This window comes from Passer domesticus, chromosome 21 (genome assembly GCF_036417665.1).
Source record: "Passer domesticus isolate bPasDom1 chromosome 21, bPasDom1.hap1, whole genome shotgun sequence".
Taxonomy (NCBI): Eukaryota; Metazoa; Chordata; class Aves; order Passeriformes; family Passeridae; genus Passer; species Passer domesticus.
The window spans coordinates 2,931,561-2,958,545 of NC_087494.1; the positions used below are offsets into that span (position 1 = coordinate 2,931,561).

A 26,985-nucleotide genomic window follows, 5' to 3' on the forward strand; every position below is an offset into this window, starting at 1 on the left:
CGGCGGCGACCGGCCCCGACGGCGCGAGCGGCCGGGATGGGCGGCCCGGGGCGGGGCGGCGAATGGGCGGGGCGGGGGCTGGGGCGGTGCCTCCCATTCATAAATCCGCGCCCCGACGGCTGCCCCGGGTCACCGGGCCCGGTCACTCGCCTGCGACCGCGGGGCGCCCGGCTGGGGACGGCACACTCCGGTATCCGCCGTCAGCCGCGATGGGCGGGCAAGGGACGGGCGCTGCGGGCATAGAGCGTGGGGAGAGGCGCGGGGCTGCTGTGGCTTAGACGGGACGGTGGTGTCCGTCTGTGGGCCGACCCGAGACGCGCCGAGCTCGGGCTGGAGAGGCGCGGGTCTGCCGGGATCCCGCGTTCCCCGGTCCCTCCGCCGTGTCCCGGTCCCCGCGCCCGTCCCGACCCACCCGTCGGGGCCGCCACGGCCGCCAGGGGGCGCGGGGCGCGGCCGCGCTGCACCCTGGGAGCTGTAGTTCGGCGCGGCGGGACTCGCGCTCCCGGCGCGCCCCGCGGCGGGGCGGCGCATGCGCGGCGGCGCGCGGCGCGCGTGGCCCGGGATGTCGCTGCTGAGGCTGCGGGCGGTGCTGAGGGGCCCGGGCGGGCTCAGGGGGCCCGGTGAGCGCCCAGGGCACCGGGGGGACACCGCGGGGCGGTCAGGGACCGGTGGGGACACCAGGAGACCGGGACACGGCCCAGGCGTGCGGGCGGAGCTGGGCCGGGGCGCCCCGCGATCCTGAGGGTTACCCCTGGGAGATGGGAGGGTCTCTGCATCGTGAGGGCCCCCGGGCTGGAGGCGGGGCTGTGGAAGGGCTGGGGTGTTGTTGCTCTCCAGAGGGCTGATCCGGGGGCTGTGGGTCGTGTCCAGCTGGGGGATAGCGCCTGCCTGCTCCGGGGGTCGCGGGGCGCTGCTCCCCGTTCGCAGCGCTGCGGTTTGTGGTGTCCCTGGGGCCTCCGTGTTCCCCCTGAGCCTCTGGTTCCGGGGCTGAGGGGTGGCCCTGTCCCTCCTGTGCTGCTGCTGGGAAACATCCAAACATCCCCGACATCCCCCTCTCACTCTGTCCATGCCGTGTCCGAGTGGGGCCATGGGGCACAGGGAGTGCTTGAGGGTGTGGAGCCTCCTCTGACCCCCACACCTCTGCATTCTTCACGGCAGGGATTCCATGGAGGATCTTCAGGAGCTACTCCTCTGCCAGCACCAAGGAGAAGGCAAACAGGAATGGCCCCTGTGAGAGGACAGAGCTGCTGGAAGGTGAGTGCTGGGAGAGAGGCAGTGAGCAGACAGCAGGCACACCAGCCTGGGCTGTTGCTTTTTCCCTGACAGTGACACTGCTGGGTTCCTGGGATGCTGGGGTGGGTTCCTGGCATGCCGGGGTGGGTTCCTGGCATGCTGGGGTGGGGTCCTGGGATGCTGGGGTGGGTTCCTGGGATGCTGGGGTGGGTTCCTGGCATGCTGGGGTGGGTTCTGGCATGCTGGGGTGGGTTCCTGGGATACTGGGGTGGGTCCTGGCATGCTGGGGTGGGTTAATGGGATGCTGGGGTGGGGTCCTGGCATGCTGGGGTGGATTCCTGGGATGCTGGGGTGGGTTCCTGGGATGCTGGGGTGGGTTCCTGGGATGCTGGGATGGGTTCCTGGGATGCTGGGGTGGGTTCCTGGGATGCTGGGGTGGGTTCTGGCATGCTGGGGTGGGTTCCTGGGATGCTGGGGTGAGTTCCTGGGATGCTGGGGTGGGTTCCTGGGATGCTGGGATGGGTTCCTGGGATGCTGGGATGGGTTCTGGCATGCTGGGGTGGGTTCCTGGGATGCTGGGGTGGGTTCCTGGGATGCTGGGGTGGGTTCCTGGCATGCTGGGGTGGGTTCCTGGCATGCTGGGTGGACCCAGCTTGCAGGTAGATCTCAAACACACAGAGGTTGGTATCTCTGTTTTGGAGTGGGGCTCCAAGGAGAGATGAAACTCTTCTGTGAACCCTTTTTTCTGAGCATGATTCTGGTACTTTCAGAGTGAGGACGGGACAGGGCCTTTTGCTGTGCCTTGTCCCCCATCACCTCTCTGTTTCCCACTAGTGCTGAAAGCTCGAGCCAAGCAGCTCCAAGGCAGTAACGCCCCAGAGGTGACGGTCAGCAAAGTGGAGCTGGCTGCACTGGACAATGACAAGTTCCAGGAGGCTGTGGTCCCTGGCCCCAAGGAGAAGCAGCCCGTTCCCAGGGCACGGGGTGATGGCCTGGCCCGGTCCAGCCCCTGGGCCAAGAAGCTGCAGGAGGAGATGTACAGCCAGCAGCTGCAGATGAAGCAGGAATTGGGCAGTGCTGCCTCCCAGCTGGCTCTGGAGGGCCAGGCCAAGGCGGAGGTCAAGGCAAAGTCCACAACCAAAGCAAAAACCATGAAGAGCCCAAAGATCCCAAAGACAAAAGCAGCAACTGCCTGGAACCAGAGCTCTGGCAGCGCCCACAACAAGCCCAGGGTGGTGGAAGTGAAGGAAGCTGCAGAGCTGAAGAGGCCTCAGAGGATGCCAAAGGACAAGAGCAACCAGCAGGTGCTGCAGCAGACCATCCAGTGCAACCTGGAGTGCTTCCTGTTCCTGCAGCAGGCAGAGGAGGCCGAGAGGTACCTGCTGCTGTGCCACAGCTCTCCAGTGAAGAGGAAGGTGATGGACGTTGGTGCCTTCAACGTCGTGATGCACATCTGGGCCAGGAAGGTACTGAGCTGTGGGTGCTCCAGGGGGGAGAGGGGCTGCCTCGTGAGGAGGAGCCTCCAGCTGGTTTTACCTGGCCTTGTCACTTCAGCAAGTGCTCAAGCATTGCTTCTGGCAAGGGGGGCTGAGCTGTGAGAGGTGGCTTGGAGAGGAAGAAAGGAGTGGGGAAAGGGTAGGGTAAATCTGACTAAATCTGGCCAGGAGTAGAGGGTTGTGGAGCTGTGATTCTGGGGCTGCTGGTGTCAGTGTGCACAGCCTCCTTCCTTTCTCAGTGTGCACAGCCTCCTTCCTTTCTCAGTGTGCACAGCCCCCTTGTCATTCTGCTCAGTCTCCTTCCCCTCTCAGTGTGCTCAGCCTCCTTCCTTTCTCAGTGTGCTCAGCCTCCTTCCTTTCTCAGTGTGCTCAGTCTCCTTCCCCTCTCAGTGTGCTCAGCCCCCTTCCCTTTTCAGTGTGCACAGCCTCCTTCCCCTCTCAGTGTGCTCCTCCCCTCCCTTTCTCTCCTGCAGGGCTCCTTGAGTCGCCTGGACAGATTGTTTTCCATCCTGGAGGCCGCCGGCCTGCGGCCCAACCTGGACTCGTACGCCGCGGCCCTGGAGTGCCTGGGCCGGAGCCAGTCCCCTCCCAAAGCCATCCTGAGGTAACTCCTGCCTCAGTGCTGCTGAGCCTTGGGGGGCTCACATGCTGTGCTTGGTGAGCTGGGGGATGCAGTGGGTTGGGGTCAGGAAGAGCTGACCCTTCTCTGTGCCCACCTGGATGCTCTGAGACACTTCTCATGGCCAGATTTTGGGGTGGGCAGAGCACCCTCCCTGCCACCCCCAGCTGCTGGGGAGTTTGTCTGAGATTGTGCAGGGAGAGGAGATGTTGAGGTGAGAACAGGCACTGTTCCCCCCAGAGCTGGGCTGGGAGAGGCCCTCTGCAGTCAGGGACTGCTTGGTTCCACACCCATCCCTGGAATCTCGCTCCTTCTGCCCCTCTGTTGCTGCCTGGTGGGAATGGCTTGGCTTCTCTCTTTGTTTTTATGGCACTTCTGTGGAGTTTGCCCATTTTGGTGGGCTCAGTCACATAGCTGCTTCCTGCAGGGCTCTCCAGAGGAGCTTGGTGAGGAGATTCAGGTAGATTTCATGGAGCCTAATGGACAGGAACATGTCAGTGCTAAAGGGAGCAGCTGAAAGAGCCCTGGAAGATCCCTAAGAGCAGTGCCTGGGGCTGGAGGCAGAGCCAGCTCCTCTCCAGAGGATGGAGAAAGCTTCTGATGCACTAGTGCTGTACCTCAGGGATGTATCACTGGTCTCTGTCCTTTGGCTGCTGACAAGTCCTAGATGCCTTCAGGGCAGTGTCTCCAGTCAGCTGACACTCTGAGGGGGCTGGCAGTGACTGTGCTGGGTGGTGTGGAGCTGTGTCAGTGCAGCACAGGCTGTGGGGCTGCCCCTGGGCAGCTGGCTCCTGCAGTGGCCTCCCTGCCCAGAAGCTCTGCAGCAGTGCAGGCTGAGGGATGGACACCTGATCCCTGTAACCTGAGGCAGGGGGTGACCTTGTGGGACAGGCTGTGCTGAGGCAGCTCCTGCACAACGTGCTCAGGCCCTTGGGGAGGACTGAGCCTGTCCTGTCTGCCCCTCCTCAGATACCTGCAGAAGCTGAACAGCAGTGGCTTCCATGTGGATGAGCTGTTCCAAAAGTGCCTGTTTGAGGAAGATGAGAAGGAGATGGTGCTGTGGGCCATCAGGACTGTCCAGCCCAACTACCAGCTGCCTCCTCCACCCAGCCCCAAGATCTGCAAGTCTTCTCTGCTCCAGGATTTCTATTCCAGAGTAAGCCACAGCTCTCAGGGAGGTGTTGAAGCTGGCCTGGTGATGTTCACAGGTGTTCTTAGGTACAGCCCAGGGGAGGGCAAGCAAGAAAGAACCTTTGCACCTGATCTCTGCCCAATAGCTCACACAAATCATCAGAGGAATGACATTACTGACAGCCTTACAGGGGAACAGCAAAGCAGAGGGCTGGAGATGGCCTCCATGCATGGGAGGGGGTGCTTGGGGAGGTGCTTGGCCATACCACAGGAGCAGAGCAGCCTCTGGGGTTTGTCTGCCAGAGACCTCTGGGCCCAGAGATCCCAGCAAGGTGCTTTGAGCCCAGAATTGTACAACGAGCCTCTTGCAGGGAAGCTGGGAGAATGAGCATGGCTTCTCCTCCTCCCACTTTTGGCACTGCCTGCCTCTCTCCCCTTGCAGGAGACCATGGGGTCGTACCCCAAGCTGGATTTCTCTGAGAAGGAGCTGCAGGAGCGCTTCCAGCAGCAGCTGGAGATGGAGCTGAAGAACACGGTGACCATCGAGTCGGTGGAGGCAGCCAAGCCCCTGAGCCCACAGGCCATCAAAGCGGTAAAGCTCGGGGCTGGGGCAGCCCTCAGACCTGTGGGTGAGGGCTGAGGGTCCACGAGCTAAAGAGGGGGCAGCTCATGCTGACCAGCTCTCTGCCTTCCTTTGCCATGCAGCGGGAGCTGCTGGGCACCCTCCGCTCCCAGTGGCACGATGCCATCCTCCAGGCCCTGCAGAACTCCAAGCGCAGCATGACCAGACCCAAAAGGCTGTCCAAGTACAGCGTCGTCTACCCCTACCTGTGTCTGCTGCCAGATGAGGACTATGTGGACATCATGCTGCAGGTAGGAGCCTGCTCTGCCCTCCCAGGAGTGGGGCTGGACTGTCAGCCATGGGGCTGTCACAGAGCACTAATGTCCCACTTGAGCAGAATTGGAATTTCCTAAGAGGTTTACCAAGTTATTAGCTGCAGGCTGTCTGCTCCCTCTGCAGAGCAGCCAGAGAAATCCATGCTCTGTCCTGGTTGTTTTTCCTTCCTCACCATCTGTTCAGTATCATGAAAATCAGCATCTTTCTGTGCTCCGTGCACAGCAGCTTTAACTCCTGCTCTGTCTCGCTGCTGTGTCTCTCTGTTCCTCCTTCCTAAGACCCTTTTTGCCTTCCCCTTTCCCAGGTCCTCAACGATCTGTCTCCACAAGGGGAGTCCCTGGCAGTCCTGGCCAGGGAGCTGGGCTCCAAGGTCTACGACAGGTACATCATCCAGAGGAAGCTGCACAGTGGCCAGCTGGAGAAGGTGCAGAAGATCTATGAGAACTACATCCAGCTGCTGGCAAAGGACAGCCAGGTAGGAGCCCTTGCAGCCAGGAGTCCCATGCAGGAGAGCTCTGGGCTTTGCAGGCCAGGAGAGGGCAAGAGGGAGAAAGGGGCCAAGGCCACTGCCCTGGGCACCTCACGGACCAGGTGAGCAGGTTGTTCTCAGAGCTGGGGGCTCCTAGGGGCAGGCAGGTCTGCAGTCTGGGCAGGAGGGGCAGGATGATGTGGGAACGGGGTTGTCAGCACTGGGGTGTGGCAAGAGGAAGGACTTTGCAGTGCCACTGTTGCTGTTCTCACTCTTAGGCTCAGCCCAACCTCCTCAGCCCTCCTTTCCCAAACACCCCTGTCAGGGAGGACCTCTGGGGACACAAAGATAGGAGAGTCCTTCTCAAAGCCACATCCCAGGCAGATTGATCCCATCCAGCAAAGCCCCTCCAGCTGACTCCATTTTCTCTCTCCACCTCCCAGCCTAAACAGTACTTGCCACGGGAGTACTGGGAGAAGCTGGTGGCAGAAGCAGGCTTTGGGCCTTCCCTGAACTTGAAGACCTGCAGCTGGCCATGTGTGCTCCTCATGCGCCTGGGCATGCACATGCTGGAGCTCCTGGTGAAGGCTGTGAAGGTGCCCAGGAACATCCTCAATCGTCGCCTGGAGTCCAAGCCTATCCCTGTCCTCTACCACGTCTACTCCTTCTACAGTAACTGGCAGGTGAGCCTCATCCTGGGGGCTCTAGGGCCGTGCAGGACACTCCTTCCTCAAAATCAGACCCTTGCAAGGCCCTTTTCTGTCCTTGCTGCCATTCCTGCTCGGGCATGCTTTGAGGAGCCCTTGATTCTGTGTGGGTGCCCTCCTTACTTGGCATGATCCCTGTGGAATGGCTGACTGACCACAGGCTCTTCCACACTCCAGCCCTAATCCTCTGCTGCTGATCCTCCTCCCCAGGTCGGGCTGATAAGGCCCCATCCCATCTTCTCCCAGCTTGTGTCAAACGCTGCAGAGACCACGCTGACCTTCAACTCCTCTGCCATGCCCATGCTGTGCCCCCCGGTGCCCTGGACCTCCCCCACTTTCGGTGCCTTTGTCCTCAACGACACCAAGCTGATGCGTTTCATGGATGAGACCACCCACCACCAGCTGCTCCTGGAGCAGTGTCCCCTGGTGAACCTCCACCCCGTGCTGGATGCCCTGAACCAGCTGGGCAACTGCGCCTGGAAGATCAACCAGCCCGTGCTGGATATCATCATCTCCATCTTCAATGACAAAGGGGACGAGAAGCTGGACATCCCACCACCCCTCTCTGAGGCTCCCAAGCCTCCCACTCCTCCTGGCAATTCCTCCAACTGGAGCAAGACTTTCAAGCATGAGGTGTTCCTGTGCAAGAAGAAGGCTGCAGAGATGCACAGCCTGCGCATGGACGCGCTCTACAAGCTCTCCATCGCCAACTACGTCAGGGACAAGGTGTTCTGGTTCCCTCACAACATGGACTTCCGTGGCAGGACTTACCCATGCCCGCCCTATTTCAACCACCTGGGGAACGATGTCACCAGGGCTATCCTGCTGTTTGCAGAGGGGAGGCCTCTGGGGCCCAAGGGACTTGACTGGCTGAAGATCCACCTCATCAACCTGACAGGGCTGAAGAAGAAGAACGCCTTGCAGGAGCGGCTGGAGTATGCCAATGAAATCATGGAGGACATCCTGGACTCGGCTGACCGCCCGCTGACGGTACGTGGGAGCTTCTGGGAAGTGAAATAAAACAGAGATCAGAATAGGTTTTGTAACAAAAACATTTTGAAAGACACGGTTTTGAGAGGTAAAAAGGGAGAAGGTGTCACTATAGACACTAAATAACATGGTCCAGACACTCTGCTTTCTCATGGTAAAAAAGGTGGTTTTAATTTCTGACTCCAATATTTATAGATTTCTAAAAGTGACAGTGGATTGGAGGGTGACATTGCCACCTCTCCAATGACACTGGACCAACTTAACAGTCCATCAAATTTCTCTTCTTCTATAAAATAATAAGTTATTATTATTATAATATATATACATTTTTATATGTTATAAAAAACAAAACAATAAGTTATTTACATAAAGTATGTGAGAAAGTTCATTACAAGAATGTAAACATTAGAAGGCTTAGAAAAACTTAAAAAATCAGGGCAACAAGAAGGCAATGCAGAGATTCCTAAATAACCTGTTCCTGTCTGAAAACATGATGTAAAACTAGGGAAATGGAGGCATGGTGGGAGGAGGTGCTGTGCCCAGTGTATCCCAGGTGCTCAGGAGCCCCTGTCTGTGGTTTGAGGGGCACAGGAGCACTGCCTGCTCCCACCAGCCTGGGCTTTCTCATTCCCAGGGCAGGAAGTGGTGGATGGACACCGATGAGCCCTGGCAAGCCTTGGCATGCTGTATGGAAATCGCCAAAGCCTCAAGGTCCCCAGATCCAGCAGCCTACATCTCTCACTTCCCAGTTCACCAGGTAGGAGTCCAGCAGATCCTCACAGCCCGTGTGAGGCTCAGCAGGGCAGGGAAGGAGCATCCAGGTCTCAAGCTCTGCAATCCCTGCTCCACCTGGCTGGCTTTTCTTAGGAATGGAAATGCAGTGTTGGGCATTTTGGCATGAGAACTCTGATTTGTTGCTGCCTGCAGCCATCCATGAGTTGGTACAAGCAAGGATGCCTCGTTTGCCTTGGCTCAAGCAGAGCCCAGCTGGAGCTCACTGGCAGCTGCCACAGGGTGAGAGCCAGGCCACTGTCACCTTCTGCAGCCACAGGATCAGGACTGGAATTCAGCCCAGCAGGGCAACACCTGGCTCTCTGGAGTGCTTGGAGCTGTGCTTTGGAGGCCTTTTCTCCACTCCTGCTCCAAGGCTGAAGCCAAGCAGCTCTGCAAGAGCCAATATGGCAGGTCTGGAACTCTGAGGAAGGGCACAGGGACAGAGGTGGTTGTCCCCCACCTTCAGTGGTCTGTCACCAGGTGTCCTGTCCCTGCTCAGCTCCCTGAAGGCACTGTCCTCCCTGGCTGCACAGGGACAGGGCTGATAGTGGCCATGGGTAAGGGGTGGTTCCTCCTTTCTCTTGTGAGGAGATCAAGTGGCCATGACTGAGTGGGGAGGGCAGCAGTTTTTCTGCCAGTAATGATAGCCTGGCATATACATGAGACAGTCAGGTCTGGTATTTTGATGACAACAAAAGGTCAAGAGAGCAGCTGGGGGTGTGTGGAGGGAGCAGCTAATGAAATATCAGCACGGACTTCTTCTGGAGGGTACCAGAGTCTCCTTCAGCCTGAGTCATCAGTGCTCAATTAACAGAGCCATCACATCCTGGTGCTGCCTTGCTGCACTGCAGGGAGTGGGGAGAGGGTGCAGGAGAAAGGGGGCCCTGCTTGAGGAGCCTGACAGTCCTGGGGTATCTGTGGCTCCCTGTGACCAGGAAGAGCTTGAGCACAGGGGCCAGGAACAGCAGCACATCTGTGAGAAACATCACTGCCAGTGCAGTGTGGGAGAGCCAAGATCTTCCTGCACCATCATTCAGGTCCTGTCTGTCTCACCCAAGCTGCTTTTGGTTCCAGGAGAGCTGCAGGGGCAGTTGCTGTGGCAGAGGCTCACTGTGCCTCTGATGCAGCTTTGGGAAGTCTGGGTGGGAGCTGGTTTCTGTCTGAGGGATGTTTTCATCCGCTGGTGGTGCAGCTGGTTGGAGCTGCAGAGCCACCTGGGGCTTCCTGAGGGATCTCTGGCTTGGCCTGCCTTTTCCTGCCTCTGATCCCACTGCTGAGGTTGTTTTGACTGCTGGCTCTTGGAGCTGCTTTTAGCATCCCAGATATATTCAGTGTTTCCCAAATTTCTGGTTTTCAGTGTTTCCACAGAGCTGTGATGTCTTTGGAAGCCCACAGAGGTGGTGATGTGAGGTTTCTGATGTCTTTGGAAACCCACAGAGGTGGTGATGTGAGGTTTCTGATTTTAAACCTCACAGGTCACAGTAGTTAGGGATGGGCTCAGGCAGGAGACCTGGCCAGAAGGCAGATGGTCACTGCTGGGAGATGGGCACTGCTCTGAAGAGTGGGAAGGGGAAATAATGACCACCTGAGGCCAGGGTGCCTGTGCATGGGGAGGGCGTGGATGAGCAGAGCCCTGTCCACACACTGACTCGTGTTTCCCTCGTGCTGTTCCTGCAGGATGGCTCCTGCAACGGGCTGCAGCACTATGCAGCGCTCGGCCGCGACCTCAGCGGCGCTGCCTCCGTCAACCTGGTGCCCTGTGGGCTCCCTCAGGATGTCTACAGTGCAGTGGCCCAGCAGGTGAGGCACTGTGGGGGCACACGGGGTCCTTTTGGACCTGCTTCCTCCTCTTGGTGTGCACAGGGTGACACCTCCCAAGGAGAAAGGTGGGGATGAGTGTGCAGAGGGCTGGGGAGGCGTGAGCTGGGCAGAGACAGGGACTGTCTGTTCCCCAAGTGGATCTGACTGGAGATCTGTCCTCACTGAGGTGGCTCTGAGAGATCCCCTGGGATTTCTGCTGTCCTCACTTGGCCTGAATGAAGCCTGGGAGAACTAGGCTGGAGAGGTGGAAGAGAGCAAGGGATGCTCCTCATCCCTTGGTCACAGCTGGCTGACCCATGGGTTATAAGATTTTTATTTCTTGAGCTGAGTTGGAGGGAGTGGGTAGAGATTCAGCCTTGGTCCTGCTACGAAGTCTTTGGTTCCTTTGGCACTGGGAAATTTGCCCCTGGATGAGTGCTGAGAGGCTCATTCAGCTGGCATTGGACCCTGCATCTCCCATGAGGGTCTCAACAGGTTTTCTCCAGCCAGCACCACACCAGAGAGCAGGAGGAGTTCATGGGGCTGCAGGGCTTGCTCAGTTATCACTGGGGAGCACAGGCAGGAGAACCCAAGCTCTGAGCCACAGTTGAGCTGTATCCTTGTTCCAGCTGCCACCACCCCTTTGCCAAGGGACAGTTCCAAGGCAGCAGGGAAGGCTGTGCAGGCACATTTACCCATGCTGGATCCCTTCAGCAGGTGCCTTCTGTTACCCAGGGTGGTGAAAATGGGCTGCAGGGATCTGGTGGGAGCTTGAGCCAGGCAGTGCACAGCCGGGAGGGCCCCACCACAGAGGGGGCTCCAGCCAGCGTGGCTGACTCAGAGGCACTCTGCTCAGGTGGAGGAGTTTCGGAAGAAGGATGCTGAGCGGGGCTTGAAGATTGCCCAGGTGCTGCAGGGCTTCATCAGCCGCAAGGTGGTGAAGCAGACGGTGATGACGGTGGTGTACGGGGTCACGCGCTACGGCGGCCGCCTGCAGATAGAGAAACGCCTCAAGGAGATCGACGAGTTCCCCGAGGTAGCTCTCCTGTGTGTCCCCCCCTCCCTGGGCCCTGGCACTTTCCCCTCTCTGGCTTTGGCTGTCCCTTTGTATGACTCTGGCTCTGCCTCTGGTCTGTGCCAGGAGTACTTGTGGGAAGCATCTCATTATCTGGTGAAGCAGGTGTTCAACAGCATCAAGGAGATGTTCTCAGCGACTCGAGATATCCAGGTAAGGGGCCTGTCGCCCTTTACCTCCACTTTTTCTCCTTCCCTGGTCCATTCATGCATAGACAAGGGGATGCTCTGTGGGGAGAGATGGTTCTCCTGGCCCAGAGAGGATCCTCCTGCCCCAGGGTGTTGGGGGCAGGAGGATCCTCCTGATCCCAGAGTTGTGGGATTGTGCCAAACCCCCCAGTAAGCACTGGGGAGTTCTGTGGCAGGAGTGAGGTTGTGCTGGGAGGGGATGGGGTCTCCCAGCTCCACACTAACTCCAGCTGCTTCCTCCCCTCTTCTGAAGAACTGGCTGACGGAGAGCGCCAAGCTCATCGCCCAGTCGGGCCGGACGGTGGAGTGGGTCACACCCCTGGGGCTGCCCATCATCCAGCCCTACTATCGCTCCAGGTCCACTGTGGTGAGTGTCCAGTGGCAGGTCTCATGGCCCACCCTCCCCGTGCCATGGTGGGAGCAGGGAAAAGGCAGCCAGGCTAGGGCCCGGCAGGCTGGCATCGCTGGTGGGTGAGCCTGCAGAGCAGGTAGGATCCCTGGGTGCAGGCACATCCTCCAGCCCCACGGCTCCCTGCAGAGCCTGGAGTGTGTGGGTGAGCTGGTGAGGAAGCTCTGTGGCTCCATCCCACTCAGGCAGCTGGGGCACGGGCCGTTCCCCGCTCTGAGAGCCTCCTCAGGGCTCGTGTGACTCAGTCTCAGTGCTGTCACCTCCCACGTGCTGCTGTGCTGACTCACAGCCCCCCAGCCCAGCTCCAGCAGCCCTTCCCGGGCCAATGCACCCTGAGAGGGTGAAGGGGTTCAGATGCCTGCCAGCACCCTCAGGAGAGGAGCTGGGCAAAGTGTCACTGGGCAGTGGCAGCTGCTGTGGTGCTGGGACACTGTGGAAGGGCACAGACCCCTCTCCAGAGGAGTGGGGCAGTGCCCAGCCCACGGTGCTGCCAGGCAGTGCAGGGTGACAGCTTGTCCCCTCTCTCCCCACAGCTGAATTGTGGCATGCAGCGCTTGAGTGTGAAAACCTCCAACAGCAGCCAGTAAGTACAAAACTATGGCCTGCACTGCACCCCTGCTGGCCCCAGCTGTGCTCTGGGAACAAGGCCTTCCTATCAGGGAAGCTGTCAAGGAGTGCCAGAGCTCCTCTCATTGCTCTGTCCAGCTTTCTGCAGCTCAGGGACAGCAGGGCCTTGGTGCCCTTCAGGGCAGGCCCCTCACCCCAGGCTGGGGTGTCACTGTCTGTGTGCCAGTGCTGTCATCTTTGGCCCTGAAATGCCCCAGCTCCTCTGTGCTCTGCTTTGTCCTGCAGGAAGCCTGACACTGTGAAGCAGAAGAATGCCTTTCCCCCCAACTTCATCCACTCTCTGGACTCCACACACATGATGCTCACTGCACTGCACTGCCTCAGGTAGGGAGTGGGCAGCTGGGCTCTCACCTGGCTCAGGACTCTCCTGGGAGAGCATTTCTGGGACTGAGGAGTCCCTGCTGGGTGGGCATTTGGGGTTCCTGGCAGAGAAGGAAAGGAGGCAGCAGGGCAGGGACAGGGACAGGGAGATCCTGGGGTTGGCCATCTTTTCTGAAAAGCTGCTGTGCAGGGAGTCCCCTCTTGTGTGGTCCCTGCTGCTGTCTCAGACAGAGGTTCTGCGTGGGGGGTCCATCACACAGAGGGGTCTCAGCACTGCTTCATGGCCCCTCTGCCTCCTCCCAGGAAGGGCCTGACCTTCGTCTCAGTCCACGACTGCTACTGGACTCACGCGCTCACCGTGGATGTCATGAACCAGGTAAAAGTGTCCTCCTGGCCCCCTCGAGAGCGAGATCTTGCTGATCTGTGCTCTGGGCCCATGCCAGGCCTCGCCTCCCCTGGGCTTTGCTCCATAGGCTGATGGATTCACCCGGGTGAGGTGAACCTGGGATGCTGGCTGGCAGTCACAGCTGATTTCCTGGTGCCCCTTCTCCTCCCATCTGCATGGGGAGAATCTGTGGAAACAGGCACTAAACACAGCCCTGGCAGCCAGTGCCCCTGTCCTGCCCTGGGTCCTTCCCAAGGGCTTTTGTGCTAATGAGGGTCGACCTGTGCTTCACACCTCCCCAGGCTGATTCCCTTCACCCTTGTCTGGCAGCCCCCCTTCCCACTCCTGCTGCTTTCCCTGCCCCTCACCTCTGGCCTGTCACTGGGGGAAGGATGGAAAGCACCTGCTAAGCTGCACCTCACTGTTGTCTCCCTGGGGCAGGTCTGTCGGCAGCAGTTCGTGGCTCTGCACAGCGAGAAGATTCTGCAGGATCTGTCTGAGTTCATGCTGGAGAAGTACTGCAGGTACTCCTGACCTGTTGGATGTTCCCCCCACCTCCCAGAGGTCATGTCCAGGTGCTCACAGGTTGTGTCACCTGCCTGGGGGTTGCTCTCTGTGGAAGCTGTCCTTTCTTCTTGCCTGACACCCAAATCACCTCTAACAGCTGTGTAAAAACCCAGGGCTCTGCACCCTCTTGCTGCAGGACCAGGGGAGGGTTTGGCAGCCTTAGGGCCTGCCCTGGGCTGCTGGGGCTGGGCTCCTGCTCTCACTCTGTTTTGGAAGAGCTGAATCCTGTTGTCAAGGGCTGCACTGGGGAGCAGAGAAGTTTCCAGATAACCTGTGTTTATTTTCTTCCTTCTAGTTCATCTAGCTCCAGCACAGAGCCCATAGCCCATTGGCAGAAGAGGCTGATGGAGCAGCTGTCAAATGTCCCCAGGACAGGTAGGAGCATGGGACAGGAACATGCAGAGCTCAGGAGCATTTTGGAGACAAGGGGAATGAGATGGAGTGGCCCCCAAAACCCCCAAAAGGCAAAAAGGCAGAGCTGTCTCCTTGGATCAGTTTTTTCTCCTGTGCTGGACTGCAGAGCCATGGGGCAGAGCAGTCCAGCATGTCCACATTCCCCTGGAGCATTCCTGTGAGTGCTCCCTGCCATCCTGGCTGAGTCCCTGGGATTTCCCCCGGGCTGACCCAGCTCTTCCCATCCTGCTCTGTTCTGCTCCCATCTGTTTCCAACCATGAGCATTTGCTGGGAGATGGGAGCGAGGGCCTCGGCACGGTAATTGCCAGGATCTAGATGATATACATGCAATGGGATTAAGGCAATTAGTTTAACTCCTTCTAATCCCTCAGCCCTGTGTCTGCCAGGCCATCTGGCTCTGCCTGACCTCTGTGTGGAGTGGCTCCACGGGCAGCACAGTCCAGGGACAGGGATCCTTTGTGCATTGAAGCCACTTCTGTGCCCCTGTCCATCCCCACCTTGCTCTCCTCTGACCTCTCCTTTGCTCCCCTCAGGTGAATTCAACCTGAAGCAAGTGATGGATTCCACGTATTTCTTCAGCTGAGCCTGGCAGCCCACAGGGCCCTGGGATACCTCTGGACCTCCAGCCATGGTGGGCACTGGCCTGCAATGCTCTTCTGTCCCACATCTCATGGGGAAGAAGGTGCAGCTTCCAGCCCAGGGAGAGCCCTGCCTCACTCTGAGGTGCTGGGGCAAACAGACTCTGCTGGAGCAGCTGGTGGGGGACAGAGGCTCTGCACTGTTTGCTGTCACTGCTGTCCCAGCACGGGGAGAGGCCACCAAGCCCTGCAGAGGGCTGCAGCTCTGGGCTGGGGGCCCAGGGGTGGCAGGAGCCAGGGTGGCTCCCCTCAGCCCTCACCCCAGTGCTGTGAGCACTGCCTGTTGCCTGTCCTCGGCTGCTGTCCCTCTCCTTCCCCCTCCACCAGCAGGCAACTGACCTGGGCACAGCAGGAGCCCCAGCCCTGCTCTTGGCCACAGGGCAGGTGCTGCTCTGTGCTCTGCTCCAGCTCTGGGCACTGTCCTCACTCTCCACAGCACAGCCTCTGCTCTTCACTCTCTTTTCCAGGGATGAGTTTTGCTGCTGCTCACTGGGGCTCAGGGAGGAAAAACCACTAACTTGGGGGTCAACATGTATAATATTGTAAATAAAATGTTTTTTGAAATACAAGACGGGACCTGTGTCCTCTGAAATCTTTGCCTGACCCCTGTCTTTGCCAGGGGCACGGGGAGGTGGGATTGCTGCCTCCCAGTCTGGCCCTGTTCTGCTGACTGATTGGGCACAGGGTGTGACATTCTGAAAATGCTTTTGTAGCAGAAACATGGAATTGTGCCAGTGCAGCTACAGCGGGAACTGGCCTCTCACAGGGACCAACTGCAGCTTTCCAGCCAGGAGCCTCCCCTTCTCACTGGACTGTGGCTCCCCAGCCCTCCTCTCCACCAGGCTGGTGCTGGAGATGGTTGCACCTTGCAGCTGGAGCTGTGTTTGGCCCAGTTCTCAGCTGTGCCCTATAACCACAGGCTCACAACCAGCCTGCACCCAGCTTCTTCCAGGGGAAAGCTGCTGGCAGAGGCTTTTCACCTTGTGGCTTTCCTGGCAAGGGACACAGCTCTTCAAAGGACAAAGCTGCATCCCACAGCCTGAGCTGGGGCTGTGCCCAGTGTTCCAGCTCCCGGGGCGGGCACGAGGAGCGCGAGGCGCGGCAGGGAGGGAGGGTGGCAAAGAAGCAGAGCCGGAGTCGTGCGTAGCTCTGTCAGCTGCTGACGTTTATTGCACAGGATGGGCTGGATGTGGGAAAGTGGACGCTTGGAGTGGGGCCGTGTCCCTGCGGCTGCTCGGCCGCAGGGTGCCGGGGCTGGCGCGGGCCCCGCGCTCGCGGTACATTCAATGTGGAAGGCTCCAGAGTGCGAGGCAGCGAGGCACACGTGCACACACACACCTGCACACACACACCCGCACACACAACACACGCACAGGCACCTGGAACGCTCGGCAGGTGCCTGCCCCAGCGCCAGGGCTCGGGCTCCAGCGCCTGCCTCCGTCCTAGCGCTGCCTATGGGGACATGGGGCCGTGCTCACCCCCAGCCCCGGAGTGGGGGACAGCGTGTTCGTGGGTGCTTACAAGCCTCAGGGCGACCATCCCTCAGACCCGTCCCAACTTACCTCCAGTCGTGGACCATCACCCCTCGCCTTGGGTCTGTGAGAGGGGCGCAGGGACGCGCGCGGCGCCGGGGCTGCGCCGACAGCCCCAGGGAGGTGTCCTGCGGGTCACACACAGGGATGTGTTCAGGTCATAGATATCATACACAGAGTTGGTCATGGCGAGAATGCAGCTGTGGCTTCTATGGGCAGCCGGGGAGGCCGGGGGGCAGCGGGGCTTCGCCGCGGGGAGCGGGCGACAGGGTCACACTTTGGTCGGAGACGACACACCCGGGGGCTCAGCCCAGGGACCCCGCGGTGGGGCGAGGGCACAGCAGCCCCGGGCCCACCCTCGGCAGCTGCCCCGCTCTGCAGCGGGCGGCAGGAGGGACCGGGGAGCGGGGCTGGCGCCGTGTTGGGGGGCGGCAGCCGGCGGCGCGGCCTCACCCGGCGGCGCGGGGCGGACGCGAGGGGAGCTGGCGCTCCCCGCCGCCGCCCCTCCGGCGCGCGTGTCCCCGTGCCCGGCGCGGAGGTCACAAGTTGGAAGACAGCCTGGACTTGGCCGGGTCCGTGTCGGGCGTGCTGGACGCCGAATCCTTGCGGGCCGCCGCCGGGTCCTGCGGCAGGGCGGGCGGCGGTGTCAGCGCCGAGCCCGTGGGCGCCGGGTGGGCCGCGGCCCCCCGTGAGGGCGCCTGGGCCCGCAGCCCGGCCGGAGGGCCCGGGCCCGGCGAGGCGGCGGCCGGGCCCGCTCCGATGGAGGTGCTGGACTCGCGGGCGGAGGCCGGGGGGCTCTGGGTGCTGCCGGCCGCCAGCCCGTGGGGCAGCGAGGGCTGCGAGGCCGAGAGGGGCCGCGAATCCTGGCTGAGGCTGCTGGTGTGCAGCGCCTGTGTGCTCTTGTGGGCGGCCAGGCGCTGGGGCGAGCTGGGCGCTGGCTGCTGGCTGAGGGACAGCTGCGAGCCCAGCGGCCCGGGGGCACCTCCGTAGGCGAACGTCCGGCTGGCCAGCGGGCTTTGGGACGGCGGGCTGGCCGCGGCCGCGGCGAAGGCGCTGGTGGAGGCGGGCAGGGCCGCGGGCTGCGCCGGGTCCTGCGAGGGCGAGGGGTTGGCGTGGGGCACGGGGGGCTGCGGCTGCGGCGGGGGGCTCTGCTGCAGCAGCACGGGGGACACGGCGAAGGGGCTGGGCACGGCCTGGGCGTACTGCAAGCGGCGCATCATGCGGGGCGAGCCCAGCGCCATGGAGCCCACCAGCGGGCTGGCCATCTGCGGGCAGAAGCTCATGGCGACGGCTTGCTGGAGGGTGGCGATGGCGGAGGTGACCTGCGGCTGGACGGGGCTGTACATGGCCGTGTGCTGCTGCAGCTCCGCCTGCTGCACCATCTCCCGGTCGTACTTGACGATCTCCTGGATGATCTCGTTCTCCTGGTTGTTGAAGACACCTGAGTTGAGGTCGTGCTGCACTTTGTGGAGCAGGATCGAGTTCTTCTTCCCTACAGGGAGAAGGCCAGAGAAAAAGCACAGTGAGACCCTGTACTGGTGCTGCTGGTTCCCATGGGGACCACAGTTGCCCCTTTGCCAAGACACCCCCTCTGCCCCCCAGGCCCCCCTGTGTCCTACCGATGCGGTCGAGACGGTCGATGGCCACAGTCTCAAAGGCCCGTCTCATCATGGGGTACTCCTCCAGCACCTCGTTGAAGTTGTCCACTGAGAGTGAGTAGAGGCGGCAGTAGGTATCCGCACGGACACTGGCCGTGCGCCGGCCACGGGTCAGCAAGCAGATCTCTGGGGGAAAACACCAGGGCCAAGGTCAGAACTCCACCATGGAGGACAAAACAGGGCAGGCCAGGAGCAGGGTGTGAGAACCACCACACAGTGGGTGCCCTGGGACAGCAGAGGTGTCGCAGTGACTCTCACAGATCCCACAAGGGGACCCAGGCTCAGTCCTGCCAGTGCTCACCCCCAAAGTAGGAGCCGTCGGAGAGTTTCATCTCCTTGTTGCCCTTGGTGAGGATGCTGACCACGCCGTGCTGGATGAAGTACATCTTCTTGCCAATGGTGCCCTCTCGGATGATGTAGTCGCCCGGCTGGAACACCTCAAACTTCAGCTTGGTCAGCATGGCCGTGACGAAGTTGGGGTCGGCGTTGGCAAACAGCGGCATCGAGGCCACCAGCTTGCGGCAGTTGAAGTTCACGATTTCCTGTGGGGAAGTGGGTGAGCCCAGGGAGCTGGACATGCTTCCCCTGCGATACACTCCCCACCCCAATCTCATGGACACTCTGGCGTGCAGATTGTGCGTGGACACGCTCCCACACAGAGCTGCAAAGCTGCTGCAAGAGGTGTTCGACCCCAAGCATGGCAGGAGCTGGTGGGACCCACAGCAAGGAGCAGGGGATCCCTTCCCTTGGCAGGTGGGGTAATCCCCATCCTCCTCCCAGCTCTCCAGCCCTCACCTCACGCAGGGGCTCGTTGAGCTCCCCCAGGATGCTGTCCTCATCAAACATCTTGCCCTGGTAGCGGTGCTCGTAGTAGTCGTGGATCTTCTGGCGGAAGTCAGCGGGCAGCTTGTGGAAGGACATGTACTGCTCCACCTGCTTGTACTGTGGGGAGAGCTGGTGTCAGCTGGGACCCTGCACCCACATCCCATGGCATTGATCCCACTGCATCACCCCACTCCTGCTCCTGACTGGGAACCCTGCACCCACATCCCATGGCATTGGTCCCACTGCATCTCCCCACTCCTGCTCCTGACTGGGACCCCTCACCCTACACGGCTACAGGTCCAGGAGGGGACAAAGCTGTGACCCCATCCAGCACAGCCCTACCTTCTCCTGGTACTGGCGCCGGGAGGAGTCCAGCGACTGGATGAGGGCGGTGGCGTGGCCAATGAACATGGCGTAGCAGGTGGCCCCCACGATCATGCTGAGCATGGTCAGCCAGATGTCCGTCATGCTCTCGGGCGCCTGCTTCCCGTAGCCGATGCACAGCATGTGGCTCATGGACTTGAAGAGGGCGAAGGAGTACAGCTCACTCCAGGAGTCGTTCTGCAGTGACAGGGACAACAGCTCAGCCATGCGTGTGCATGTGTGTGTGTGTGTGTGTGTGTGTGTGTGTGTGTGAGCATTGCTCGAGGGCCCTGGGTCACGCCTGGCCACAGTCCCAGCTCTCTCGCAGCAATAGGAATTTGTTGAAAAGCAAACTTTTCAAACTTTCCGAACTCCCCCGGGAAGGATAAGGGTGAGACAGGCAAGGGAGGAAGAGGAGGAAGCCAGGCGGAACAAAGCAGAGATGGAAATTTGATGAAACAGGATGAGACAGACAGGGGAAAAGGGCCATTTGCAGGAGGCTGCAGGGCTGAGAGGCAGCAATTAGAAACAGGAGCCATTATTTATTAATAGCAGCTTTGTGGCTAATGAGCACGAGAAAGCGGCAGGGGATGGGGCCAAGAGCCCCATGTCAGCATATTCCTCCCACCCTGATCAATCCCCTGCTCCAGGTCCTGTGACACCTCACCAGGGTGACACCAGCATCTGGGGCTGGGTTCTCCATGCACCATGGGGCACCACAGCCCTGCCCACGGGGGATGGCATCTCCTGGGGCTGGAGGATGGATGATGGATATGGGGATGGGTGGGAGCCCCGAGGAGCAGGAAGGAGCACGGTGTGGGGCAGATGGAACTCACCACCATCCCGTTGATGGACACCCAGCAGTTCTGGGGGAAATCCTGCAGCATGGGCACCAGGAACTGGAGGCAGCCATCCCAGTGGCAGAGTAGCAGCATCATCCCAATGAGGTTGATGATCCTCATCACGGCGCTGGCCAGGTCGTAGGTCATGTGGAAGATCTGTGGGTGGGTGGCATGGCAGGAGGTGAGCCTGGGGACTGTCCCCCAGTGCCCAGCCCTGCTCAGGGCACCGAGCTGCATGGCCTCAGCTGGAAGAGGCTCCTGTGGCTGGCCTGGCTCTGGCCTCGAGGTGGCTGTGCTCCACCTGCCTATTTATAGCCGGCGGGTGCCGCCGCGCTGCCGCCCGGGGAGCGCTAATGGCAGCGAGCCTTGACGAGGATCAGGGACACACAGATACTCTGGGCACTGAGGAGGGAGCAGGGCAGCTCCCAGGGCATGCGCCAGAGCCACGCAGCAAAGCTGGGCATGTCCCCTCAAAGCTGGAGGCCCCAAAGGGCTGGGGGTCCTGCTGTCTTAAGTGCCCCCTGAGCTCCTGGTGGGGTAAGGAGCCAGGAGGTGCTGAGCTGGGCAGGGGGACAGGGTCCTACTGCTGGCAGAGCAGGGGATGGTGTGCCAGCATGTGCCAGCCATGCTGGGTGTTATATCACAGCTCAGGGATGCCCCAAACCCCCAGGGTGGGTCCCAGCCACCCACCAGCCCCACACACAGCCCCACAGGTCCTCTGCACCCTGCCAGCTTGTCAGGGAGCCACTGCACCCCAGCTGCCAGTCTCTCCAGCCATCCAGCTGCTGCCAGAGGCTCGCAGAGCAGGTCCTCACCTCCTCCCACTGGTGGATGTAGCGGATGAGGCGCGAGAGGCGCAGCAGGCGCAGCAGGCTCAGGATCTTGGTGAAGCGCACGATGCGGAGGGCGCGGGCCGTCTTGTACACCTCCGAGTCTATGCCCTTCTCCACAATGAGGAAAACGTAGTCCACGGGGATGGAGGAGACAAAATCCACCACAAACCAGGTCTTGAGGTACTTCTTCTTGATCTTCTCGGGGTCCAGGATGATTTCTGTGTTGTCCTCAATGACAATCCCGGTCCGGAAGTTCAGCACCAGGTCCATCAGGAAGAAGGTGTCAGAGACCACGTTGAACACGATCCAGGGGGCCGTGGTCTCCTCCTTGAAGAAGGTGATGCCCACGGGGATGATGATCAGGTTGCCGACCATGAAGAGCAGCATCGTGAAGTCCCAGTAAAACCTGGGGAGCGAGAAGATATTGGGGGATGTCACCAGAGTCCCCTCCATGCCAAGGGGACCCAGCCACCATGCCCTGCCCTAAGGGAGCTGTGCCACTGGGCTACTGTCACTCTAATGCCACCTCAGCCACAGGAACCTGCTCTCTCCCCAGACACCACATCCTGCTCCCCGCTCTCCAAACTGCCCCCAGGGTTCTTGCAGCCAGCAGAGCCCCTGATTGAGGCAGAGGATGGGACTGAGAGCTTCTGCTGCTCTGATCTGGCCCGTGGCAGCAGGTCCTGGGGGAGGGGACAACGATGGCACCAAGCAGAGGGGGACACGCTCCAGCTGAGCTGCCCGGGGCCATCCCGTGGGCTGGGGACCCCCAAACGACCGGCAGTGCTCGAGCTCGCGGGTGGACTCAGCATCCGAGAGCCCTGGGAGCAGCCCCCTCTTTCTGCCCTCCCAAAGTGGGGACCCACGGACAGGGGACAGTCCCTGGGGACAGCCGGGCCACCTCACCCGGCGCCACCCGGGGCCAGGCGGGGTGGCGGCTCGGGGATGCCGGGCTGGGGTCTGCCCGCGGGCCCCGCAGCGCGGGGGCGGTGGAAGGAGCCGCCGCGGCTCCGGTGCAGCGGAGCACGTACGGCTGCAGCTGGCGGCGGCGGCAGCGCCCGCAGCCCCGCCGGACGCCCGCAGCCCCGGCCCTGCCTGGGCTGCGCTGCTCCTCCGCCCCCTCCTGCCTCGCCCCATCCTCGTCCCCTTCCTCCGCGTCCCCCTCTCCCGGTGACCTTTCCGAGCATCTGCAAGGTCACCGCGGCTCTGTCACGGCGGGATGACGCGGAGGACACCTCGGCCCTGCCTCGCCTGGGCGGGGGGCAGGAGTGGGGGGATGCCCCTCGGTGCCACGTTCACGGACACGCAGGACCCCCGCCCACGCGTCCTGCTCAGCCCACCCTGGGAGCTGCAGGGTGATGGGCGGGGGGTGCTACGGCCACGCTGTGCCCTGGGGGATGAAGGGACGAGGGGACGAGGGGACGAGGAGGAGACCCCCACGCACACAGGAGGGGGCGGTGGGCCAGGTCCCCACCCCCCCACTGCGCAGACTAGCGCAGGACCAGAAGGAGCTGAGCATCCCAGCTCCTGACCTTTCTCCAATGACACCTTCCTCATGTGAGACATTGCCGTGGCAACCGGGAGTGATGTCACTGCTGCAAAACCATGACTTCACACCAGGGCGGTCCCCAGGGTACCCTGGGCACAGGAGCTGTGCCCCCCCTGCGCCCCTACACCGAGCTCTGGCTGCTGGCACCAAAGAGGCCCAGCTGGACCCCTGGGCTCCCACGCACGGCACGACCTCCCAGGGATGCTGAAATCAGCAGAGCTGCTGTGGGGCTGGATCTGTCCCTAAAGCCCCTGGCAGCTCCCGCTCAGACTGACCCTGCTGCGCTGCGTGGCTCCCACAGGGGCATTAGCCATGCAAAGCTGCGAAGAACAAAGATTAAATAACCACGCCAGCTGGGCAAAACTCCCCTCTGGCTCCAATCCCTCTGCAATCTGGCTGAGCCAGGGCAGAATTGGCCCTGTGGAGAAAGATAAACTGCTCCTGATCCCCCACTGCACACAAGTGACCCTGCGTGATCGCCCCGGGGAGCAGCGTGCGATGCCAACGCTCGCTTCCTTGGAAGGTTCATGTGCATAGAAAAAAGATCCAATCCAGGCTACTAAAAATATCTGAAAACAAATTAATCAGGATCCTCGACACCCCTCCCTCGCTTCTGACCCAATTGTACGACAGCAGTGATGACAGGAGATGCCCAAAGCCCCTGCTGCCACCTTCCTGCTCCATCACCCGCCCAAGGCCTGGCACAGCGGTGCTGCTCCGAGCTCCTGGGCAAGGTAAGAGTAGCGGCCAAGCCCTAGAGGGGGCTGTATATATGCCAGAATGGTCCCTGCTTAACTCCACTGGCAGCACTCAGAGCTCCAGGGAATGGCAGGGATGATCCAACCACTCCTGTCTGTGCTGATCCCACGGGACAGACACCGGGTTGGGCAGAGCTCCTTCAGACCCCCTCTGCCCCTGAGGTCGGCGCCCTTTGGCTCTGATGGGGCCCAGATGCCAGCCAGGCTGCCTGGTGGGCAGGAGCAGCACGGGATCAGTGGAAGATCTGTGTGGGATTGGTGCAGGATTGAGGCAGGATCGGCACTTTGCAAACTCGCACTAAATACTCATCTTCTAAAAATGAGAGTGCTGTGAGAAGTGGGCTGTGGAGCCATGGCAGAAGTTTGCCCAAGCTGATGAGCAGTGGTGGCCAACGCACAGATCCCAGTACAACCAGTTGTGATGAATGACTGGTGCCCTCTCCCCTGGCAAAGCCTTTCACCCCGGGGGAAGAGGGAAGGGGGTGTAAAGGCTTTGCAAACTGCTCAAGGACCAAACCTTCACCATCCCCCAAGCCGGTCACAGCCTGTCCTCCCCTTGAGGTGGCTTTCAGCAGCTGACGCTGCAGAGGGAGGGGCCCAGCTCCCAACACCCTCACCACAGGGAATGGGAACTCCAGCACCAGAGCTGTCACACACAGCGGGAGCAGGAGCAGCTGGTGAGCCCCGTCCCTCTGCTCAGGAGCACCATCCAGGCAGAGGGAAAGCCCCTGGAAGCATTTCAACCTGGGCAAGGAAGGCTCCAGCCAAGCAACACCGGGGACGTGCTCTGGCTGCATCTTTGCCCCTGATTCACATGCAGGAACTGCTCTTGCAACAGAAAATCATCAGTGAGAACTTCCTGCTCGGCTCCAAGGCCAGTCCCAGCCTGGAGTAACCCCTGAGCAGCCCCTTGGTGCTCACAGGGTGATGGGCACTGCCACCACCTCCAAACCACCAGCTGCAGCTCCCAAAGAGGTGCCCCAGGGCAGGTGCAGAAACCCCAAAAGAAGCAATGAAGGAGCTGGCACAGCTTGGCTGCTCCTCCAGAGATCAGAAGTGGCAAAGTCAGTGACAATCATTGCCCAGCACCCAAAAGGAGGTGGCCCTGCTCCAGCACATGCTTACAAGGTCTCTTTGATCAGATTTGCAGCTCAGGATCTCACCAGCCGCCCTGATTGCTTCCTCATCATTCAATATTTATGTAAATAGCAACTTTGGTTCCTGGAGCAAATCTGCCCTGAATTGTGTGTGAACGAAGGCAGCACCATGGCCATGAGGAGCCAGGATTGCTAAACAACCCTGATTATGAAATGATGTCACAGATGGAGAATGATTTTCCCCTAAGATGGGAAATGGGTTTTGCAGGGCAAACACCACCAGGTCACGCTCCATTATCATTAGTGGATAAATGCTTTTTTGATTACTTTAAGGCAGGACAACATGGGAGGGAGGCACTCACGTCCCCACCGGGCACAGGCAGAGCGGGTTCCTCAGCCCAGCCTGGCGTGGGCTGATCCTGTTCCTGTGCACGCTTGTGGAGCTGGAGGATGCCATGGCTCTGCCTGCAGCTCCTCCCCACTGGGCAGGGAACTCTCCTACGCCACTTCCAGCATCAAAACACAGGCAGCCACTCTGCCCCAATGGGTTTCAAGTCTCGATAGCGGTTCCAGGAGGACGAAGCCCGTGCAGGGCAGGACAGCCAGGGTGACTCCCCAAGGTCACTCCAGCACCCACCTGCCTGCTGCAAGCACCAGTCCAGGGAGTGATGCTGCTGCACTCTGGGGAATCCTCTGAGGCCTCAAGCCCACTGCAGGCTCGCTGGAGGGGGATCCCTGCTCTTGGCAGCACTCTGGGCTCTGCCACCAGCACCACGGCTCTGCCAGCTCAGAGAGGCAGGGCAGGCTCTGCCCAGTGCAGGTATGGGGGTCACCCCACCCCCAGCCTCCCCCAACATCCCACAGCTGCTGAGGGTGAGGAGGAGCACAGGGAGTGAGGAAGGGTGCTTCCTCCTGCTCAGCAGCCCCCAGGATCCACCTGGCACTGCCACCTCTGCTCTGTCACGGCAGGGACACTGGAGCTCCCTCTGCCACAGGACTGGCAGTGGCCGGGCAGGGTGACCAATTCTCACCCCAAAGCTGCAGCAGAACCCAGTGCCCAGCCCGTGAGATGAGGAGGGGGCTCCACTGGTTTCCCATGGGAGATTCCCAGGGGGGAAGAGCTCAGACCCCTGTGCAGGGAAATCGGCCCTGAGGGGTGCCCTGAGACCTCCAGCTGCTCCTCTGGAAGATGCCAGAGCAGCCCAGGAGCAGCACACGAGGGTGAAGGCAGGAGGTGAAGGTGCTGCTCCCTGCCCTGAGCCCACGGCCACCTCACCTGCCCCAGGGACCCCCAGCCCACGGGGACCCATCAGTGTCAGCAGTGAGCAGACCCTGAGCTCTGCCTCGGGGGGATCCCCCACCCAGGCACCCAGCAAAGCCTCCCTCGAGCCACCCCAAACCTCTCACCAGCACAGCAGCACAACCACTTGGGGCTGAGCCCCTCGGCCCCCCAGCCCCTGCCCAAGGGCTCTCCAGCCCCTTCGAGGTCTCTGGGCCGGGGTCCTCCCAGTGCTGGCTCGGCAGCAGCGGCAGCGGGGACTCGGCCTCCCCATCCCCGCAGGATGCCGTGCTGCCTGCCCCAGCCGGCGCAGCCATCCCTCCCGGTAGCTTTCACACGACTCGGGAAGCATTTGGCACTCCGGAGCTCGCCAGGGCTCAGGGGATGGGAAGGAGATGGAGCTGCAGAGCCTTTCTCCCGGGTCTGTCATTCCTCGCCTGGCAGACACACAGGCTGGATTTTGGGGACTCTCAGGAGCCAGAAGAATGCCCCTCAAAGCGGCTGAACCCCAGGGACAGAATCAGGCCTCCTTGGGGGAGGGGGGAGCCTTCACAACGCTGTGCCAGGCAGCGGCAAAGCACATCCCCCTGCCCAGGGAGGGGGACACCGAACCCCGGGGAGCTCCGGGGACAGAGCCAAGGCCCGGTGGGGCTCAGCAGGGCCGAGCCGGGCCGAACCTGCCGAGACCCCGGGAAGGACAAGGGGACGAGGGGATGCCCTTGCTCAGGCACCGCGAGGGCTCCCGGCATCCCCGGAGCGGCGCTGGCTGCGCTGGGGAGGGGGATGCCTGCCTCGTTCCCTCCCGCGCCCGCCGCCGGCTCAAGGTGCCCTCGGCCCGGCCGCACCGGAGCCCCGCTCCCCGGCCCGGCCCCGCGGGCTGCGGGGAACTCCGCGGGCACCCCCGCACCTGAAGTCGCTGTAGGGGTGGATGATCCAGGCCCCCGCCGACTTGACGCGCTCCTGCTCCCGCTCCACCGCCTTCTGCGAGCCGAACATCCGCAGCGAGAACTTGTTGACGCCGGGCTGGAGCATCGCCCCGAACTGCCGCTGCATGAAGCTGGCCTGGCTCCCGCGGACCTCCTCGGCCGCATCCTCGCTCGCCCCCTCCTCGGCCGCCTTGGCCCCGCCGGGGGACGCGCCGCCGCCGCCGCAGGAGAACGAGACCTTGGGCTCGCGGGGCGGCTCCGGGCCGGGGCTGCGCGGCGCTTCCCCGCGACGGCACTCGCCGTTCGGGGACCCCTTCCCGCCGCGGCCCCGCGCCCGCCCCGCGCCCGCCGCCCCGCCGCGCTTGGCCCCATCGGCCGCCTCCTCCTCGGCCGCCGCCTCCCCGCCCGCCGCGCCGCGGCCCGCCCGCATCCTGCCGCCGCTGCCGCCGCCGAGGCCACCGGCGGCCGAGTGGCGCCCGCCGCCGCGGCGGGGGCGGGCCGGGGCGGGCCGGGGGCGGGCGGCGGGGCTGGGCCGGGGGCGGGCGGCGGGGCTGGGCTGGGCTGGGCCGGGGGCCGGGCGG

At 61.6% G+C, this 26,985-nt stretch overlaps 2 protein-coding genes across 3 annotated transcripts; one reads left to right on the forward strand and one right to left on the reverse strand.

The window, feature by feature from the left end:
* The first annotated feature begins 25 nt into the window (after positions 1 to 25).
* On the forward strand, positions 26 to 15,313 carry POLRMT (RNA polymerase mitochondrial). Of its 2 annotated transcripts, none has more exons than XM_064396640.1 (21): positions 26 to 190; positions 1,159 to 1,254; positions 2,068 to 2,699; positions 3,203 to 3,333; positions 4,318 to 4,504; positions 4,922 to 5,071; positions 5,185 to 5,352; positions 5,682 to 5,852; positions 6,290 to 6,529; positions 6,764 to 7,543; positions 8,178 to 8,300; positions 9,995 to 10,117; positions 10,974 to 11,153; positions 11,259 to 11,345; positions 11,634 to 11,747; positions 12,323 to 12,372; positions 12,642 to 12,740; positions 13,041 to 13,113; positions 13,564 to 13,646; positions 13,985 to 14,064; positions 14,638 to 15,313. In XM_064396640.1, the coding sequence occupies exons 1-21, from the start codon at positions 37 to 39 to the stop codon at positions 14,685 to 14,687; spliced, it is 3,771 nt and encodes a 1,256-aa protein (XP_064252710.1). In that variant the 5' UTR covers positions 26 to 36; the 3' UTR covers positions 14,688 to 15,313. The 2 variants fall into 2 exon arrangements, with proteins under 2 accessions (XP_064252710.1, XP_064252711.1); XM_064396641.1 differs by lacking the exon at positions 26 to 190 and adding an exon at positions 203 to 620.
* A 1,364-nt stretch (positions 15,314 to 16,677) lies between these two features.
* HCN2 (hyperpolarization activated cyclic nucleotide gated potassium and sodium channel 2) lies at positions 16,678 to 26,878 on the reverse strand. The gene is made up of 8 exons (XM_064396642.1): positions 26,386 to 26,878; positions 20,778 to 21,201; positions 19,957 to 20,118; positions 19,100 to 19,318; positions 18,728 to 18,874; positions 18,234 to 18,474; positions 17,894 to 18,058; positions 16,678 to 17,766 (listed from the first exon to the last, which is right to left on the reverse strand). The coding sequence occupies exons 1-8, from the start codon at positions 26,832 to 26,834 to the stop codon at positions 16,814 to 16,816; spliced, it is 2,760 nt and encodes a 919-aa protein (XP_064252712.1). The 5' UTR covers positions 26,835 to 26,878; the 3' UTR covers positions 16,678 to 16,813.
* Between the last annotated feature and the right edge of the window lie 107 nt (positions 26,879 to 26,985).